The 19,026-nt window shown below is 45.2% G+C and overlaps 1 protein-coding gene across 1 annotated transcript in view; it reads right to left on the bottom strand.

Moving 5' to 3' along the window:
• The window catches only part of Tgm5 (transglutaminase 5), a 29,694-nt gene that overhangs the window by 7,935 nt on the left and 2,733 nt on the right, over nucleotides 1–19,026 (bottom strand). Inside the window, exons 3-5 of the mRNA XM_004623501.3 lie at nucleotides 18,214–18,332; nucleotides 14,010–14,138; nucleotides 13,544–13,721 (exon numbers count right to left, since the gene is read on the bottom strand). Coding sequence (XP_004623558.3) covers nucleotides 13,544–13,721; nucleotides 14,010–14,138; nucleotides 18,214–18,332 — 426 coding nt within the window. The remainder of the gene's footprint in view (nucleotides 1–13,543; nucleotides 13,722–14,009; nucleotides 14,139–18,213; nucleotides 18,333–19,026) is intronic.

Here is a 19,026-nt window from a genome sequence, read left to right as displayed (position 1 = left end):
TCTGTAGACGAGGCTGGAGCTGTCTGGGGCGTGGGTTGGTGATGTTTCCAATCTCCCTCTCGTGTTCTGAGCTCATGGACCGACTTTAAAGGTCAGGATACTGGCTGCTCCTCCAAGCCCTCCAGAGCCAACAGAAAGTCTAGCATGTTGTCAGGTCTCCTGCCCATGCCAGCAGCACGGGGCAGGCATGCCTTGCTCTGGCAAGTCTTAGGCCTGACTCAGCCTCACTCTTAAACCTGTTTTTAAGGCCCGGTTTTCAAACCAAAGAGCGGCGATTCTATTTCTTTCTGATGTTAGAATGACTGACCAGAACCATGAGGTTCTTAGATAAAGGTTCTGCAGCTTGTATTTCTCTTTTACCCTGGAAATAGTATTTTGGAAGTTTCTTTAGGAAAGCACCATAGAGCAAGCCAGGAATAGAAGACTGTGTAACAAAGCTTAGAAAGGTGAGAGTCTGGGCCAGGGAGATGGCTCAGTAGAATAAGCGCTTCCCTGGCAAGCGCAAGGGCCTGAGTTCAATCCCCGGTTCTGCAAAAAAAGGAAAAAAAAAAAAAAAAGAAAGAAAAAAGAAAAGAAAGGTGAGAGTCTGTACTGAGAGGATTTTTTTTTTTTTTTTTGTACGAGGGATTGAACTCAGAACCTTGCACTTATCAGGCTGGCACTTGTACCACTGAGCTATCTCCTGGCCTGAAAAATTCTTCTTCAAAGGAGAGAGAACATTGGGTTTATTCCTCAAGAGTCATTGTCCCCCTCTGCCAGCCAACTCCTTCTTTGTCCTCTGCCAATCACCTTCAATCTGTGCTCTTTTAAGTACAGCAAGATCTCCTGACCTATTCCACTTCCAAGTGCCCTGTTCCCTCAAGTCCAGCAGTGATGGCCCACTGAGTTTAATAATAATAATAATAATAATAATAATAATAATAATAATAATAATACAGTGTCTACTGGCCAGGCATAATACTGTTTAATATACCTTATACTCAGGACAGTCCACATGGCATTTGCTATTGTTAGCTCTTTTCTTTTTTTTGAGGCAGGGCCTCATTATGAAGTGTAGGCTAACTTTGAACTCACTATGTAGCCCATGCTGGTTTTGAACTCATTCCTGCCTCAGGCTTCTGAGTGCTGGCATTACAGGTATGTGTCACTATGCCCCATATTATCTCCGTTTTGAAAATGAAGTTTGTTATTTTGACCAAGGCCCCAAGTTTCCCTGTCAAGCTTGTTTCCAGGACTCAGATCCCCCTCAGTTCAGCCCACAGCTCAGCATTGTGTTTTCATTTCATCATATATCCCAGCAGTCTTCCAGGTTATCAAATATTTGCCAAGAGATTTCTAGCGGTGGTCATTTTGGGATAATTATTTGGTTTCAAATATATTTGTGTAAAAAGTGCTATGAGTATCTTTGTAGATCAACACCCTGCCTCCATCTCTTGAGACAGATTTCAAAAAGTAAAATGAGTACGTAAAAAATAGGATAGATATACAGCTACTTTCTCCTAGTTCAATGAGAAGAAAGGTTTGTACTAATAGTGTTTAGACAAGATCTCATGTCTACATCTTGTCCTCAATATATTAATTATTGTAACTGTCCTACTAATCTTTTTTTGAAACTATTTCATTGCTATTTTATCTTTTTTATCATTAAAATGAATAAAAAATTTAAAAAATAGAGATACTTGTAAAAGTTCTTCACACATACTACTGTCATTTTTTAAAAAGTGCTTGGAGCTTTTAGTGTGAAAGTGAATGCTTATGGACTCAGCTGAGGATCTTTCTTGTACTGCAGTTGGGTACCACCCTCCAGGCCAGGGTGGGGGCTGCCTCTGGATGACCTGGCATGGGGAGGAGGAAAGCTCGATCTGTCCCCTGAGTGGCAGGTCTGACTAGGCCAAAGAACTAGGGCAGGCAGTGGGCAGTGGTGACAAGTGGGTGGAAGGTGGAGGTGACACAGGACAGCTTCAGAAAGGATGCTAAGGGTTGAAACATAAGATCAGAATGAGGAAAGAAAAGAGCATCTTGTAAGGGTTTAAATTAAAAGTGTCAGAAGAAGGGATGACATTCACCAGGGAGTGAGGGAGGGGAGTGACCTCTTCTCTTCACTTTGATGAGTCCCTAAATGACCACTTGAAGGGCCTGTGGCAGAGTCCACTGCTGCTAAATGTGGTCTGCTGGGCACTTTCCCACCCCATCATAGGTCTGGTCTCCCTTCATCATGGGTAACGAGTCTGTATTCCAGAGGGCAGAGACTGTGTTACTCATCTCTGTCATGACAGCATCAAGACAGGGTGAGGCATCCTTGCAGGTCTTGGGGTGTCTTTGCCAGGGAGATGAATGAGTGACATCTCATGAGCCTTATACCCACTCTGGCAGTTTCTGACTTCAATCCAGCACTGTCATATCAGCCGGGTGCTATGCATTGGGTACCAATTCAACTGTCCAGAGAGCACTGGCTTTGGATGGTGATGGATTTGCTCTGATTCCTTCTGTCTTCCTCACCTCAGTGTGTAAGAGGATTGGGCTAGAGACAGGTTGCTACAGGGAAGTAGAAGGAAGCTGCAGAGGGACCAGCATGATTTGCATATAGTAGGTGAAGCACACAGGAAGGAAGCTAACGCTGTTCAGACCTGAAGTCGCGCATGTCTGTGCCTCCCTGGGGCTTGCTTCTGTCCCTCTTGCTCAGTCGTCCACAAAGAGCTCACCCATCTATGGCTTCCTCTCTCTCTCTCTCTCTCTCTCTCTCTCTCTCTCTCTCTCTTTCTCTCTGAATGTGAAGTGTGAGCCTGGACAGAGACCTCCCTGTCAGTAAGCACATCTGCCACACTGACCTTGCCGTCCTTCAGTCTTCTCAATCTTCCACTCCAATCAAGGGCACTGTCACCACTGTGGGTGTCACAGGCACAATCTAACTTAATCCTTCCCACACCCTGGGACACTCTCAGCTCTAAAGATGAGATCTGAGAAGATTAGAGAGGCAAGGTCAAGCGGCAGGAAGAAGAAAGTCCTGTCAGCATTTAGTGCCACATTTCTCTGCTCTCAAAACCTCCCCGCTTGCCATGGCAGCTGTCCCAGGACTGCAGTGGCCACACCTCAGTCTCTGCATGCTTTTCTTTGTGAGATTTTCATCCACTTCTCCAAGCCTACTGACCTCTCATACATTCCCAGTTGTCTGTGTCACATGCTGAATTAAACTCTCATTTACAGTATCTGTCCAGTCAGCCAAATTACAAATAAAGTTGGGCTCATGCTTTCCTTGCTTTTCTTCATTCCTAGCACACTGCTGAGTTGATGCTTGTTAACTTTCCATTAAAGCAACTCATCCTTAGCCTATGAGTAAAATTTCTCAGATTATCAGTCTTTTTTTTTTTTATCAATGTCTTCTTTAGAAGCAGTTATTAATTCTTTTACTGCAGTATTTTCTTCAGATTGGGTTTCCTCCCTATGTTTCTGTAGTTGATTCCTTACTTCAGATGCTATGAGTTCAGAGGAATTCTTTTTTTATTTCAGAAAAGAATTCCGCTCTGAGTTCCTCTATAACTTTCTGCTGTTGCTTATTTACTTTCGACGCTATTAATTCATACATTTGAGCTGAGCTAGTGTCCTCTGCACTTGTTCTGGGTGGGCATTGGGTTTCTTCCATATGTTTCTGCATTTGATTGTTTACTGCAGATGCTATTAAATCAGGGATTTATTTTTTCATTTCCAATCTGAGTTCCTCTATACTTTTCTGCAGTTGTTTCTTTAATTCAGAAGCCGTTGATTCATTGATTTCAGCTGTGTGGTTCCCAATTTGTTCTGTGTTAGTGTCCTCTGCCCTTTTTATGGGTGGGCCTGGGATCTGAGATTGCATTTTGCTCCTTCTCGTTGTCATTTTGTGTAGCACTGTCTTCTGACCTTGTTGTAGAGATTTGGTGCAGTTGTAACCTTAGCACCTACTGAAGTTCAGGTGTAGATCTACAAAGTTTGGATTTATCCTGCTGTGCCTGGCTTGGGTCTGGCTGCTATGCTCAGCTCCTTCCTGCTGCTGCCCTTGGAGTGATCCTGTTGTGCCCCTCTGACAAGATGTTCTGCTCCTGGACTAGTTGGGTGGCTTTGTCCCCTACTCTTTTGGCAGGGATTGTAGCTGAAGGGTTTCACCCCAGGCCTGTATGCCAGGCCTGAGCTGAGTCTGGAGGGGATAAGGTGGAGTAGGGGGGAGAGGAAGCTCTCCCACACACTCACTGGGCCTGGGTTAGGGCTGGATCTGGGGGTTCCCAGAACACAGCAGAAATTCTCACTTGGCGGGCAAGGGGTGGTGATACGGAGTGGTGGTGGGGTCCCAAGGGAGTGGAAGGGGGTCTCACCCACGCTGCACCTGGGCTGGGACCAGCAGGTCCCACTGGCGCAGGGTAGCAGGAGGCTCTCCCACACACTCACCGGGGCCTGGGCTAGGACTGGAAGATTATCAGTCTTGATGCCTCATAGTTTGACATGAGATTCAGGTCCCTCTTTCTTTGACAATTTCCTGGGATCTGTATCTCTCACAAAGGAATGTATCCTAGCACGCACACACATGCACATACACACTCTCAGTGACAATGGCAGAGATGGACAAGATTGCAGAGCCATGCTGAAAGGCAGAGTTTCTAAAGGTCCGTGTTGCCACACTCCCAGTGTTATCACTGCTCAGATTTGGTGAGATGCATCGAGCCTTGCTGCAACCAAGCATTGGGTTAGGCACAGCAGCTGCAAGAATGAAAGATCTTCGAGTCCTTAAAGAGCACAGCTTCACTTTTTTTCTTTGCAGTGCTAGAGACTGAACCTATGGCTTCAAACATAGTAGGCAAATGCTGTACCATTGAGCTGCATTTGCATCTTTTATTTATGTAGATATATTTTGAGACAAGATCTCACTGAATTGCTCAGACTGGCCTTGAACTTGCATTCTTCCTGCCTCTGTCTCCCAGGTAACTGGGGTTGCAGGCATGAGTCACTAGGTTCTGCACAACTTCACTTTTGACTGGTGGTAGATACCATCATGATGATGTATTTAGAAAAAAAAAAAAAGCGTGGTTTAGGACTGGCTGTGAAAGCTTCTTCTTCTTTTTTTTTTTTTTTAATTTAGGACAGAGTCTATAGGGTCTCACTACATAGATAGGACTTGTAGTGATTCTCCTGTTTTCAGTCTTCTAAATGCTGGGATTACAGGCACGTGCCACCATGCCCAGTCTCAATCGCCATTTCAGCACTGGGGATCGAACCCTGGCCACTGCACTCTGTCAATGGAGGCACTTTAGTCTGCTGAGCTATCTGGCTGGCCCTCTTCTGACCAGTTTTTTCCCCATCCTCCAATGTGGAAATGTGGCTCTGATTTTACAACAAAATCAGAGGAAAGTTAGAGTTCAATGTATTGAAATGCATTTGAACATCTTTGCTGTTATACTTTCACAGCTTGGGCTGAGACACAGGGTCAAAGCTCCAGCTCATGGAGTCAAAGCGATCATTCCCACAGCTGACTCTTATTACCTTGAAATTTCTCCAGCCAGGTGTAGTGGCGCATACCTGTAATTTCAGCATTAAGGAGGCTGGGGCAGGAAGATTGCCATGAGTTGGAGGCCAGCCTGGCCTACATAGAAAGTTCAAGGCCAGTCTGAACTACATAGCAAGACCCTGTCTCAAAACACCAGGAGAGAAAATTCCTTTGAATGCATTAAGTTTCCACATGATAAAAATATTGCTTCCTTTTCTTATTCCTACATCTTTAATTATTACTTAAAACCAAGATGATCTTGGCCTTTCAGATGTGCCCTTGTGAGGTCATATTTAATAATCATTCTGTTTCATCTCCAATGACAAAAAAATAAAATCTTATCTGTTTCCTTAATGGTATTGTTTTTAATTTTAAAAAATTGAGACAAGTTCCCATTATGTTGCCCAGGCTGGTCTCAAACCCCTGGATTTAAGTAATCCTCTTCCCTCAGCCTCCTGAATAGTTGTTAGATGTTGAGAACCATGCTATATAATGGTTGGGGAAAAATCATTTCATAATTAAATTGTGATTAGGGCTTGTCCCTGACCTAACGAGGAGAAACTCCTTAACCTGCCATCTCTCCTCACCATCCTCATCAACATAAAGATCCTCATTAGCATAAGGTCATACCATCCTCTAGGTCATCGAATAATCCCTCTTATTATTGTATGCACTCAATAAATAGGGGCTGGCTTGGAGTGTCTTGGTCTCTGCCCATCCCGAGGCTCTGACTTCCCAGCCCCCCTGTTATGCATTACTAAATTTGCGTCTGTTTCTTAGTTCCTCCTTTCACCATACCCCTCATACAGGCAGGTGGGGCTCTTGGCCAGGACTCCAGTAGCTAGGACCATCTGTGCTCCCACTGTACCCAGTTTGTAACAGTGTCTTAAATCTCAAAGGTATAGTACCTGTTTTCCATGTTAACAGCCAGTCTTCTAGCATGCATTAGGGCAAAGCCCTACCCAAATTATTTTTTGGAAACAGCATACCCATTAATCATGGCTATTAGGTTCCATCTGCTATTAAGAAGCACAGGTAGGCGAGTACTCTTACTGGAGAAACAGAAAGTAGAATCAAAGCTGTAGACTTTTAAGGGTCAAAGTGCAGAGTACAAGATGTGCAAAACCCAGATTGTGTGCTAGACAAGATCACAGCTTAGTTTTCATACAGCTGGGACCAGCTCTGTGGCCCTGTGGGGCTTTGTCACCTGAGGACAGCTTTTTTTTTTTTTTTTTTTTTTTTTTTTTTTCAGAACCGGGGATTGAACTCAGGTCCTTGCCCTTGCCAGGGAAGCGCTTATTCCACTGAGCCATCTCCCCAGCCCCTTTTTTTTTTCTTTTTGAGACAAAGCCCTGATCTGCAATTCAGGCTGCCCTTGAGCTTACTTTGTAGCCCAGGATGTCCTTGAACTCTCAACTATACTCTTGCCTAAGCCTCCCCAGTACTGCGATTACAGGCATGTGCCAGCACACCTGGCCACCTGGGGACACCTTAATGATGGCAGAGGCCTCTTCACTATGAGGACTCTTGTGCTTTACTGCCTCTGTCCTCAGAGTAGGGCCAGTAGGACAGAGAAAAAAATTTCAGTCACTCACATGAGTGTGGAAAATCCAAATATTGCCTTAAAACTAAGAGCTTCTCACCAAAAATGTTTAATTTGGATATTTAAAGTCCTTGTATCTAACTTTCAATTATTAGACAAGAAATATAGGCAGAAGACCAACAATGCAACGGAGCCCTTGGAGAAACCCAAAAAGTAGAATCTTCTCTACTTTTCTAATGTCCTGTGTCTTCAACCAAGTCTCAAACAGAATAAGAAGTCTTGTATATTAAAAGAGGCACAAAGGATATTACACCCACGTGCCATGCTTAGTTGCAGATTAGATTCTGGATCAGACAAATGGTACCAGAGAAAACAACGACTGTAGGCTCGCTCTTGCTCTCCCCACCAGCCAGGAATGAAGGCCAACATGAACAATGTTACATCCAACCTCAGTGCTACATATCACACAGGAAATGCTTCACGGGCACTGGGTGCAGCTCAGCAGTACAGCACTTTCTCAGCACGCACACAAGAGGCCCTGGATTCCATCCTCAGCACCACTCCAAAAGCAAACCAAAAAAATTTTGTGTGTGTGTTGGGGGAAGGGAATGAGCAAAACTGAATTATGGAATAATAGGAGGAAATTATTTTTTAAAGAGAGGCCTGAAAGTAGGCCAGTTATCATAATGTTCCAAGATGAGGAGTATGATTAATTTAACCCTAAATATTCCAAGAAAGAAAGGAAGAAAATAGAAGAGGAAAATAAGAAAAAAAGAATAAAGGGAAGAAGTGGTAGAGAGGATGAAGAATGGATCTAGCTAAAAAGAACTTCGAGAAAGATTCCACCAAACCACAGGAGCCCAGGAGGCTGCTATTAAAACAGTATCAGATTAATTACATAACTTTTGCAATACTTATATAAAACTAAGTGCCAGACTTCTTTCTACATACATGTCACATGTTAATCCACAACTCTTATTAGGGAACATTCCCTACGAGCTTGCTGTCTCATAAATCAATAAGAGATAACAGTAAGTATGTGTTCAAGTCAGGGCACTGCACAAGAGTCTGGACTGGGATCTAATGAAGGTTTGGGGAAAAATAATGCACCAGCTCCTTGGCTGTGGTTCCTTCTTTGAAGTTCAGAACTGTGAGAGCAAGAACTATATTGACATGAAAATAAGGTACTTCATTATAATTAATTTAGAAAAAGTCTTATAGCACAGGGGCTGGTGAGATGGCTCAGCGGTCTAAAGTACCTACTTGGAACAAGCTAAGCTAAGCAAAGCACAGGGACCGCGGTTCAATCCCCCAGCACCACATGCCAGCCAGCCCCGCCCCCTGGTGGGCTGAGCTGGCCACACACACACACACAAGATAAATAAATAAATAAACAAATAAAATTTAAAAAAAAAGTCTTATAGCACAGATAGCTTGGGGATCTTTGAAAAGTTTTGAGTATCCTACTGCAAGATGAACCATAGTGGGGATCAAATAGTAGAAGACATATGAGCTGGGCTGCTTTAATTGATAGGGGAGGGCCACATACCTACCCCACAGCCTCCCACATGTCACACCAGTCCCACTGCCCCTTCCTACTGTGACCCCCAAGGCCTGTGGCCCTGGTTTACAGGGAAGGGGAAGATGGCCCATAGACCTGTCACAGTCATACAGACCTGTCACAGATACAGTTGTTGTCTTCCTTCCTGTCTTTGCTGTGTACCCCCAACTCTATGCAAAATCCCAGGAGCCTTTTTTTTCTTCAAACAACTTTCTTTTTTGTTTTGTTTTGCTTTACTTTTTCTTTTTTTTGAGATAGGGTCTCACTATGCAGTTCAGGTTGGGCTTGAGCTCACTTTGTAGCCAGGCTGGTCTTAAACTCACAATAATCTTCCTACCTTAGCTTCCTAAGTGCTAGGATTATAGGTTTGCGGCACCATACCCAGCTCAAACGACTTCTAGAGATACAATTCACATACCATGAAGTACAAGTAGGTGGTTTGTAACAGAGTCACACATTGTGCTACCATCCTTACTATCTAATTCCAGAACGTTTTCATTACCTCAAAAAGAAATTCTATACGCATCAGCAGTTCCTGCCATTATCCCCCCTCCACCACTCTGGGCAATCTCCACTGCACTTGCCTGCTCCAAGGATTGTGTATGAATGGAATTATACAATATATGGCCTTTTGATACTTGGCTTTAGGGAGAGTTTTTAGGCAATTGACGATGACTGTCTTCTCTGTTCCCTAAAGTACAGAACATCTAGACTGTTTCCCACAGTTTAACTGAGGGTGAGGGTCCTGACCTTGTTGAGGAGTGGGTGGCCACAACTGCAAGCTCCTGATGACCCAGAGCTCCATGGATGCTGGCCCAGGGCACAGGAAGGGCAGGCCGAGGATTTCTCCGAAATTCCCAGGAAACAACCAAATCAGTAGGTGCCATAGAAACTGTACACCCAAAAGATTGTTATTTCTTTTTTCTTTTCTTTTTTTTTTTTTTTTTTTTTTTTTTTTTGCATTACTGGGGATTGAACTCAGGACCTTGCGCTTGCCAGGCAAGCACATATTCTACTGAGCTATTTCCCAAGCCCCCACCCAAAAGATTATGACCATAGCTTTGATGCACACAAAGACTTCTCTTGTGATTCTTCTTTTACAGGAAGTTGAAATCAATGTGTTTGACATTTTAAGTGGCAACACAGCAAAAGAGGGCTGCAGATGGAAGGTTGCATTTTTGGTTCACTTTAAGTTTTGGTTTTCTTTTCTGCGAAATGGCTGTAATCATACCTGCTGTTCAGGTGGTAGGAGGATTACAAATAATAAAAGTGCTCTTTATGTGCCTGAAGCCCAGGAGATTGGATAAATGGCAGCTGCTAGCAATGGTCCCAAGGCAGGGTAGCCACAGCATGGCCCAGAGCACCAGCCTGGCTTGGAGTGAGACTGGCTTTGTCATTCAATGTTGTGTTCTTCCAAATGGTCATGATGAAAGAACCTACCTTATAAGGTCATAGTGGGACCAAGCTGATGCTTACTGAGTGAGGGTCACCGAAGCTCGCCCTTTCCTTGTGTGAGTTCACTCAGTCCTTTCAATACCTAGGTGGCAGGTACCACTGTTTTCCCTATCACACATCTGAGGAAATGGAGGCAAGAACTAAGTAGCTTGCTCAAGATTACTCAGAACATTAATGGAAGTGCTAGCGTTTCAAGTAGTGCCCTCTTTCCTTCTCTGTGGTTTGCTTTTGCAGTTTTAGTTACCTTGAGTCAATCATTATCAAAAAATATTAAATGGAAAATTCCTGAAAGAAGCAACTTGTGAGTTTTAAATTGGGCATTGTTCTGAATAGCGTGAAGAAATCTTAAGCCATTCTGTGTGAGGCATGAATCACCCCTTTGCCCAGTGCCTGTATTAGGTCTCTTTGTAGATGCCTTTCTCTGTGTTGTTTATATTACCATCTGCGGCTCACTTAGTGGCAATTTAGGTCATCAAGTCACCTGTCTTCGTATCACACTGCTTTTGTTCAAGGAATCCTTATTTTAATTAATAATGGCCCTGAAGCACAAGCATAGAGATGCTGATAATTTCATTATGGCATACTGTCATAATTGTTCTGTATTATTATCATTGATTTTTTCCGCCTGTATTTTAGGGAAGGGTCTACAGGGTATTCAAGGTCTTACTACTAGGTTAGACTTGTAGTGATTCTCCTGTTTACAGCCTCCCAACTGCTAGGATTACAGGCACATGTCATCATGCCCAGTCTCAATCGCCATCTCAGGGCGCCCCAGGGGTGGGGCTGGCACGGCAGGCACTGGGGATGGAACCCCCAGCCCCTGCACCTGCTTGCAGGCACTTTAATCCACTGAGCTATTTGGCCGGTCCTTGTCATTGATTTTTTATATAGGGTCTCCCTATGTAGTTCAGGCTGTCCTTGAACTTGCAGTGATCCTCTTGTCACCTCCCAAGTCTTGGTACTTTATTGTTATCATTGTTTATCTCTTACTATGTCTAACCCATAAACCAAATTTAGTTCTGGGCGTGGTAATGCACACTTGCAACCCCAGCACCATGGGAGGATGACACAGGAGGGTCAGAAATTTGAGCACAGGCTGGGAAACAGCAATTTAGTGAGACCCTGACTCAAAAAATAATAAAAAAGGCTTGGGATGTAACTCAGCATGAAGGCCCTGGGTTTAATCCGTAGCACTTCTAAAACAAACAACCCCCCCCCCACATTTATCATAGGTAGTTGCATAGGTAGAAATGCATAGAATCTGTGTGTAGGACTCAGGACGAACCACAGTTTGGGACCCCACTGGGGTCTTGGAAAGCATCCTCTGGATGAGGGGCACTACTGTAACCCCAACCAGTCCATTGCCTCAGCCAAAAGCTTCTCTAGTCTTCTAGACGGTCAAAGTTTTAGTACAATGCCTGACACAAATGAAGTTCCAAGTAAACATTAGCTACTGTGGCCCTGGAATAATAATATTTTTTTAGGGGCTGGTGAGATGGCTCAGTGGTCTAAAGCACCTACTTAGAACAAGCTTAGCAAAGCACAGGGACTGCGGTTCAATCCCCCAGCACCACATGCCAGCCAGCCCCGCCCCCTGGTGGGCTGAGCTGGCCACACACACACACACACACATAAATAAATAAATAAAGAAAGAAAGAATTTAAAATAATAATAATAATAATATTTTTTTAAAACATGCTTTCCCAGATGTATTGGGTTAAAGAATTTAACTATGCTTTTATCTTTGGTAGAGGAAAGAGGCTGAGTCTTTTCTATCTTTGCATCTTAGAGTACTTGGAACACAGTGCCTGGCACAGAATGAAAACTCGAGTCTTATCAGAGAAGGCTGAGTTTTCAAAATAATGCATTTATTGATGGACAACAGGGTGAGCTTCTGAGGAACACTGGCTGAGCTGCAGCTGGACTGGGTCACTTTTGAGCCCCTTTGGCCAAATCTTTGTTCCCCGGGTCACTGCAAGGCCATGTATCCCATAAATATTTTAATTGGTCTGTTTGTTGTTGCATAATCTCTATCCGCTGACTTCACCTTTCTCATTACACCATTGCAGGTACCACACCCAGACCTGCTTCTCTCTCTCTGCATGCACGCCAGGCCCCTTGCACAATCAGTTTTTCCACACACTGGAAGTTTCCCTCTCTGTTTTGTGCAGACCCACTGTCTGCCTGTCAGCCCAACAGCTGAGCAGCTCTGACCTTCCACTTTACTCCAACTTCCTCAACTCCTGTTATCAAAGCGGTTGAGTTGTCCCTTGTACTGAATCAAAGCATCCAGCTCAACACCAGTCTGGCCACAGAGGAGGCGAGAACCCGAATTTTGCCATCGGCTCACTCTGAAGTCACTCTCTGTGGGGTGGCCCTTGGACAGAGGCCAGGTGCTGCTGTCTGCTCAGCAGCCTGGGGTTCTCTGGGATTCCTCCGGTGCTGTCACAAAGCAAGAGTCCAGAGATGGGCTAGTTCACAGGCACACACACACACACACACACACTGTATCAAGCCTGTCACCAAAGGACTTTCCACATAGGAGGTCTGAGCCCTCCATTAACACCCAGTTATGGCTGGACCTGCCAAGCCTCCCCGGATTCCACTAGGAATCCAGTGGGCAAAAGCCTTAATTGGCTCTTTTTCCCATTAACATGAGTACTAGCGTACCGACTGGCCAGCCAGCCCCTGGACGTGCATGCCCAGAGGGTCAGCACACAGGGCACTTGGAGGTTGAGGACTGTGAGCCAGAGCACAGCCTGGGTGAGGCCAAAGGCTTCTTTCTGTCCTCTCTAGTGTGTGAGTCACACTTCCAGTTGTTGGTTCCCTCAAGATTTCCTCCCTAACTTCCTCCGCTTGCTCTTCTTGCTACATACAAACCAACCTCCATTTGCTTTATTTACTCCATATGGATTTTTTAGCTTCTCTCTTACTAATGAAGCTACTCCCTATCAGAAAAGCTGACATCCATTTTGCCCCTATCCATGAACTCTCTGGCCTGAGTCAGCTGTCCAGCCCTCTGTGACCTTGTGAGAACCCTAATTTCAAGATCATTTTACTTAAGTTGCCCTCTTGCTTTAACCCCCAAGGTCTTCAAGCACTGTCATACTGGCCTTGCCCTTCCACACATGAATCTTCACGAAGCCCTTCTCTGTGCTCATTACTCTCTGGCCTCCCATCTCATTTCTCTCACGGCCTTGACCAATTCCCAGCAGTCTCTTCAAAATATTCTCTTAGGTTGCCTGAGCTCAGAAGGGAAGGGTGCCAAACCTGGGGCCATGATTTCCACCTTTGAATCACTGAAGGCAGCCCAGAGTTGGGAGGCTCAAGGTCAGCAACAAGACCCTGTGTAGGAGGAGCTTTCCTCCAAAATGTCCCTTGGTAGGAGCTCTGAGACTAGGATGAGAACAGAGGGCTCTTGTGTGAGCTGCTGGCTACCTTTGGTCCTTCCCTGGGGATTCTTTCTGCATCCTACCTGTGCACATGACGGCGGCAAAGACCCAGCACTGTCCATAGCATACTGGCTGGCAGCCTGTGGCGTGCCACTGCTTTAGAATGGCCACACTGCCGGTCCACTCGGCAGGGTTGGTGCCATCTAGATAATTCTCAGTCCAGTTTCCATTGAGCACCCCATTGTCATCATTGCTGTTGATCTAAAGAGAAGCCATACACAGAAACATGAGAAACATCCTTTCCTTCAACAGGTTGTGATGCATGGGATGCCTTGGGATGTCCAGGAGTTAAAAGGGCTGATAGTCTATGCCCAGCTACCTCAGAGCTCTGTTGAAAAAAACTTGTCCACATTTTGATGTCAGTCTTAACCCAAGTGACTTTGGCAGGGTCTACCTCTCAACTACTCCCTGCCCCCTTGTAGGGGCAGTTGAGATAGGCACAGGTTCACTGGCCTGGCTTCCTCCCTCCCTGGCAAACGGGGACCTCACCATGGCACACACCACTCTGCTGATGTAGACGGGGCTTCCCCGAAGGGCACAGTCGGTGCCTGGGTCGATCTGGAAGTGCAGGCTCTTATCTAGTAGCTCCAGGCAGATGTCTATGATATTCTCTTCAAACTACAAGAGGAGGCACAGAGAGGGAGGTGCTTATAGAGCATATGGGGGACAGAGAAAGAAAGAAACACCACACCCTGTCTAGCTCTCTAATGGATGTGCCTGTAGAATACAAACCCATTTGGAAAGTACCTGTCAAACAGAACACCCAACCTCCCAGGCAAGTGTGGGTTTTCCAAGCCCTGGTGTCACAACCCACCCTGGATGTACCCTGAAAACCAAATCCATCCCTCCACCTCTTATTTTGAGGTGACTGTTGCTACTGTTGGGCTTTGCTCTCCCCCGCCCCATGGAGTCTACCTGGCTGAAAAGTTTGTTTTTCCCTCTTTTCTCATCCATTTTTACATTTAGCACCTGGGATGAGCATCGAAAACCAGCCTGCCTCTTCTTCGGTACTCACCTGTGACCTGCTTATCACTGGCAACCAGGCTGAGGGGACAGTGCGAACCTGCCATGGCTCTCACAGCTGCATGGGGCTCTGGCTTTTGTGGCCAGCTGCACGTGAGGAGTGGAACCTCTAGCCCCACCGGGTAGCCCAGTTCCTCCTAGCCCTTCAGGTCTAGTGTGCCGCCGCTTCCCTAGGCCTGACCCAAACCTGACCACGGCTTCCCACTGGAGATTCCAGAATCTGAGGAAGTTGAGGTTCATCTTCCCTACCCAGGAATATGCTCCATCTCAATGTCTCTTTCCACAGCTCCTGACCCCAGACAGAGCACAGTGCCTCATACATAGTGGGGGTGGCATATATCTTTGTTAAACGAGTGTAAATCAATATACTTATTCCCATGTAAAAACCAACAACATGTAGAATTAAGTGTTTCTGATCCATTTTCCCCAAGAGACAGTCTGGTCAAATCAGTTTTCTACTTTAAAATGCCCAAAGGCTCCCTAGCTTACAGCATCAAACCCCCACTCTTCAGAAGGCGCCAAGTCCCTCCCAGGGCTCCCCTTGCCCCCCATACCTCTCCAAACTCTTGGCCCTACACCCTCTCCCCAGAAGCACGCTTTTTTTTTTTTTTTTTTTTTGAGACCATATGAATTTTAGGATTTTTTTTTTCGCTTTTTTTTTTTTTTTTTTTTTCCTCACAGCACTATTTTCACTCCAGTAAATTCTTTGTAACTCTGCCAAGAGCCAAACTACTTCTGGTCTGGTGCCTTCCCTTGGCTAAACCAGCTCAATGTCTCCCTTCTCAGGAAGCTTCCTGACACCTCCTGCCTGGCCAAGAGCCTTCCTCCTGATTTCCAGTGTTCTGCCCTGTTGCTCAATCCTTACATATCCCACTCTGAAGTCAGTGATCTGCTTATGTGCTTTGGCCCGCACTGCACTATGTGGTCAGGGACAGTGTTTTATTCCTTTCCATATCTCTAGCACTCAGCACTGAGAGCCAGGGATCAGAAAGCAGCAACTTCCCACTTCTGCTTCTTGTGGACAACAGAAAACCCCTGTCCAGGGCTCTCTCTGGGATCCCCAGCTGCCTCTGATGAGGGAGGAGCCTGTGGAGGCGAGGTGCAACCAGTGGAGGCTGCAATTCCTCCTCTCAGCTGTAGCTACCTTGGACCCAGACTGGGCCTGCAGGCCATGTGTGCTGGGGTTCTGCTTGGGCAAGTCCAGGGAAAGAGCCCACATTCAGCTGATATAAGGGTCCATGAGGACCTCCAGGGTGTGTTCCAGCTGGCAGCTTTTCCCAGAGGCCAGGAACTTTTTTTTTTTTTATTTTATTTTATTTTTTTTTTATTTTTAGGGAAGGGTCTACGGGGTGCTCAGGGTCTCATTGCTAGATTGGACCCAACTCATAGTGATCCACCTGTTTACAAGCTTCCAAGAGCTGGGATTACCGGCCTGGCCACCATACCCAGTCTCAATTGCTGTCTCATTGTGCCCTGGGGGCAGGGCCAGCACAACCGGCCTGGGATCAAACCCCTGCCCTCTGAGCCTGCTTGCAGGCCCTTTACTCTACTGAGCTATTTGGCTGGCCCGAGGCCAGGAACTGATTCCCTCCTTTCTGTGTCCTCCCAGGGTAGGGCTCATCCTAGAGAAGACACTTCCCCAGCCTACTTGGAACTTCCTGGAGCTTAAGTACAAGGCTTCTAGAAAGACATTATTGAGCATTGCAGTGAATACAATATCTTTAAATCTGAAAGCACATGGTTTTGGAATATATGTAGAAAGCAGAGTATAGAGGAATATTTGTCTACCAAGCTGGTGACAATGCTTAAAATGTTCTCCATGCTCCAGGTATGGCCAATAAATGAAATAATAACAAATCCTGGTAAGTTTGTGAAGGAAAAAGGAAGCTTTCTACATTGTTGATGGGAATGTGAACTAGTCAAACCACTATGGAATCAGTGTAGAGATTCTTCAAAAAACTAAAACTAGGGGCTGGGGAGCTGGCTCAGTAGAATAAGAGCTTGCCTGGCAAGCTCAAGGGCCTGAGTTCAATCCCCAGTTCTGCAAAAAACAAACAAACAAACAAACAAACAAACAACAACAACAAAAACACCTAAAACTAGAAATTCTATTTGATGTAGGTATTTCCCTTCTACATATTTTTCTAAGAGTTAAAGATATCATATTACAGTGACCCATGCATACCACATTTATAGGAGCATGGGTCATGATAGCTAAATCTTGGAAAGAGCCTACATGTCCATCAACAGTGAATGGAAGGGCCAGGGAGATGGCTCAGTGGAATAAGTGCTTCCCTGGCAAGTGCAAGGGCCTGAGTTCAATCCCCGGTTCCGCCAAAAAAAAAAACAAAAAACAGTGAATGGACAGTGAAAACGTGGTATTTACATGTTGTGGAGCACTACTGTGTTATAAAGGAAGACAAACTTGGGTCATTTATAGGAAAATAGACCCACCTTGAGATCATTATGTTAAGTGAAATAAATCAGACACAAGCTTAAATGTTACCTGCTTTCTCTCATATGAGAAACAAAGTTTCTCAAATAAAGAACAAAATAAAAGATAGTTAATAGGAAGTACAGAGATTGAGCTTTCTCAAAGGAGAAAAGGGATCTCAAGAGATGGAGGAAGGAACTGGCCAGATATCTCAGCAGACTAAAGCACCTGCTTAGGCAAGCACAGAGACTGGGGTTTGATCCCTGGCTCCACATGCCATGCTGGTCCCACCCCCAGGGCATGCTGAGATGGTGACTGCGATTGGACATGGTGATGTACACCTGTAATCCCAGCATTTGTGAGGCTGAAAACAGGAGGATCACTATGAGTCTGATCTGTGTAGTGAGACCCTGTAGATCCTGTACTAAAATAAATGAACGAATGAATGAATAAATGAATAAATAAATAAATAAGTAAATGAGATAGAGGAAGGGAGAAGGGAGGGAAGGGAAAAAGGGTGAAAAAAGGAATTAAAAGTGCTATGTACATGAACCAACTCCACACAAAGAATGTAAACATTATGTATTACAAATATACACTAATACAAAAAAAATGATCTTCAAGAAAGCCAATTGTGTACTGCTTTTACAATGAGATGATAGATTATCAGAATTAACTAGCTAATTAACTGATTAAGAATGAAGAAGCAGAGGCCAGGGAGATGGCTCAGTAGAATAAGCTCTTGCCTGGCAAGTGCAAGGGCCTGAATTCAATCCCCAGTTCTGCAAAAAAAAACAAAAAAAAAAAAAAAAAAAAAAAAAAAAAAGAAAAAAGAAAAAAATGAAGATGCAATAGTCACTGGGCAGGAGATGCTCTGCTGTTCCTTAGCCCTGTTCTGCAAAGATGTCCCAGGGCAAGTTCTCACTGGTGTCAGGTTTGAAGCTTGGCTGTGTGGTGAGGCTTGTGAAGATACGGAGAGCGAGTGGGCACTGAGACTCCATGGAAACACAGCATGATAAGCACAGATGCCAGGCACCATCCCACATTTATAGGACTGTAGGACTGCTCCTTTCTCTCCTCAGGAGCACCTGCTGGGCAACTGTGAGCTGCCTTTGGGCCCTGGTGTTCAAGTCGGCCTTTCTGCCTTAATATGACAGCTCTTCTAACAACCCAGGTGCCATCGCACTCCTCTCCCCTCTCCCCAGCAGCCCAGAGCCCAGATGGGCTGAGACTCACCTGCCCATAGTTCCATGGGCACGGGCGGATCCAGTTCTTGTTCCCCTGGTAGATGAAGCCGTAATCATTCACAATGTACTCCTGCCTCTGGGGTTCACTGTCCATGTAGACGGCATCCCCTCAGGATCAAAGTGGAGAATAAAGCAAAGGAGTCATCTTGCCCTTCCTGTCCCATGCCTGTCCCCATGGTCCAATGGAAACTGAAGCAAGTACCAAGAAGGGTGGGGGGAGGACTTGGGAACTCACACACCCAACACCAACAACGGGCTTAACACACAAATGAGGTGGAATGATGTGATTCACCTTTCATGAAGTTTCTCAGCCTACTTACAGGTTAAGAAAACAGGCTCAAAAGTGATTAAATAACTTGCCCAAATCACACCTAAGTACAGAATTGGAATTTGAACACAGAGCTAATGCAACTCCATGTGCTGTGCCTCCTGCTCTCCTCAACTATCCTGGTTGGAAAAGGACAAACTGGAACAGGAGGTTCGGCAGGGGCCTCACCACATGAGTTGTAGGAATTCAAGAGAAGAGCCTTGCTGAGGCTGTGTGTGGTGTTAGACTCTAGCTAAATGCCCATCTGAGTGCCATTTTTAATACTGGAAAGGGGAACAATCGAGATGCCTTGCTCTTGGGGACTGGCCAAACAGCTTCCATGAATCTTACCATAGAATTTATACAGCATTAACATAAGGTGACGAATGTGGACATGAAACTCAATATGTGAATATTTTCAGCAGGTTTGAAAATAACATCTACAGCCATACAGCATGAATTGACTTATGTTTAAAAATGTGTATGCAGGGGCTG

This window comes from Octodon degus, unplaced genomic scaffold, assembly GCF_000260255.1.
Source record: "Octodon degus isolate 3935 unplaced genomic scaffold, OctDeg1.0 scaffold00002, whole genome shotgun sequence".
NCBI classification, from domain to species: domain Eukaryota; kingdom Metazoa; phylum Chordata; class Mammalia; order Rodentia; family Octodontidae; genus Octodon; species Octodon degus.
The sequence above is the reverse complement of the archived record's forward strand: the minus strand, read 5'-3'. Positions and strand labels throughout refer to the sequence as shown.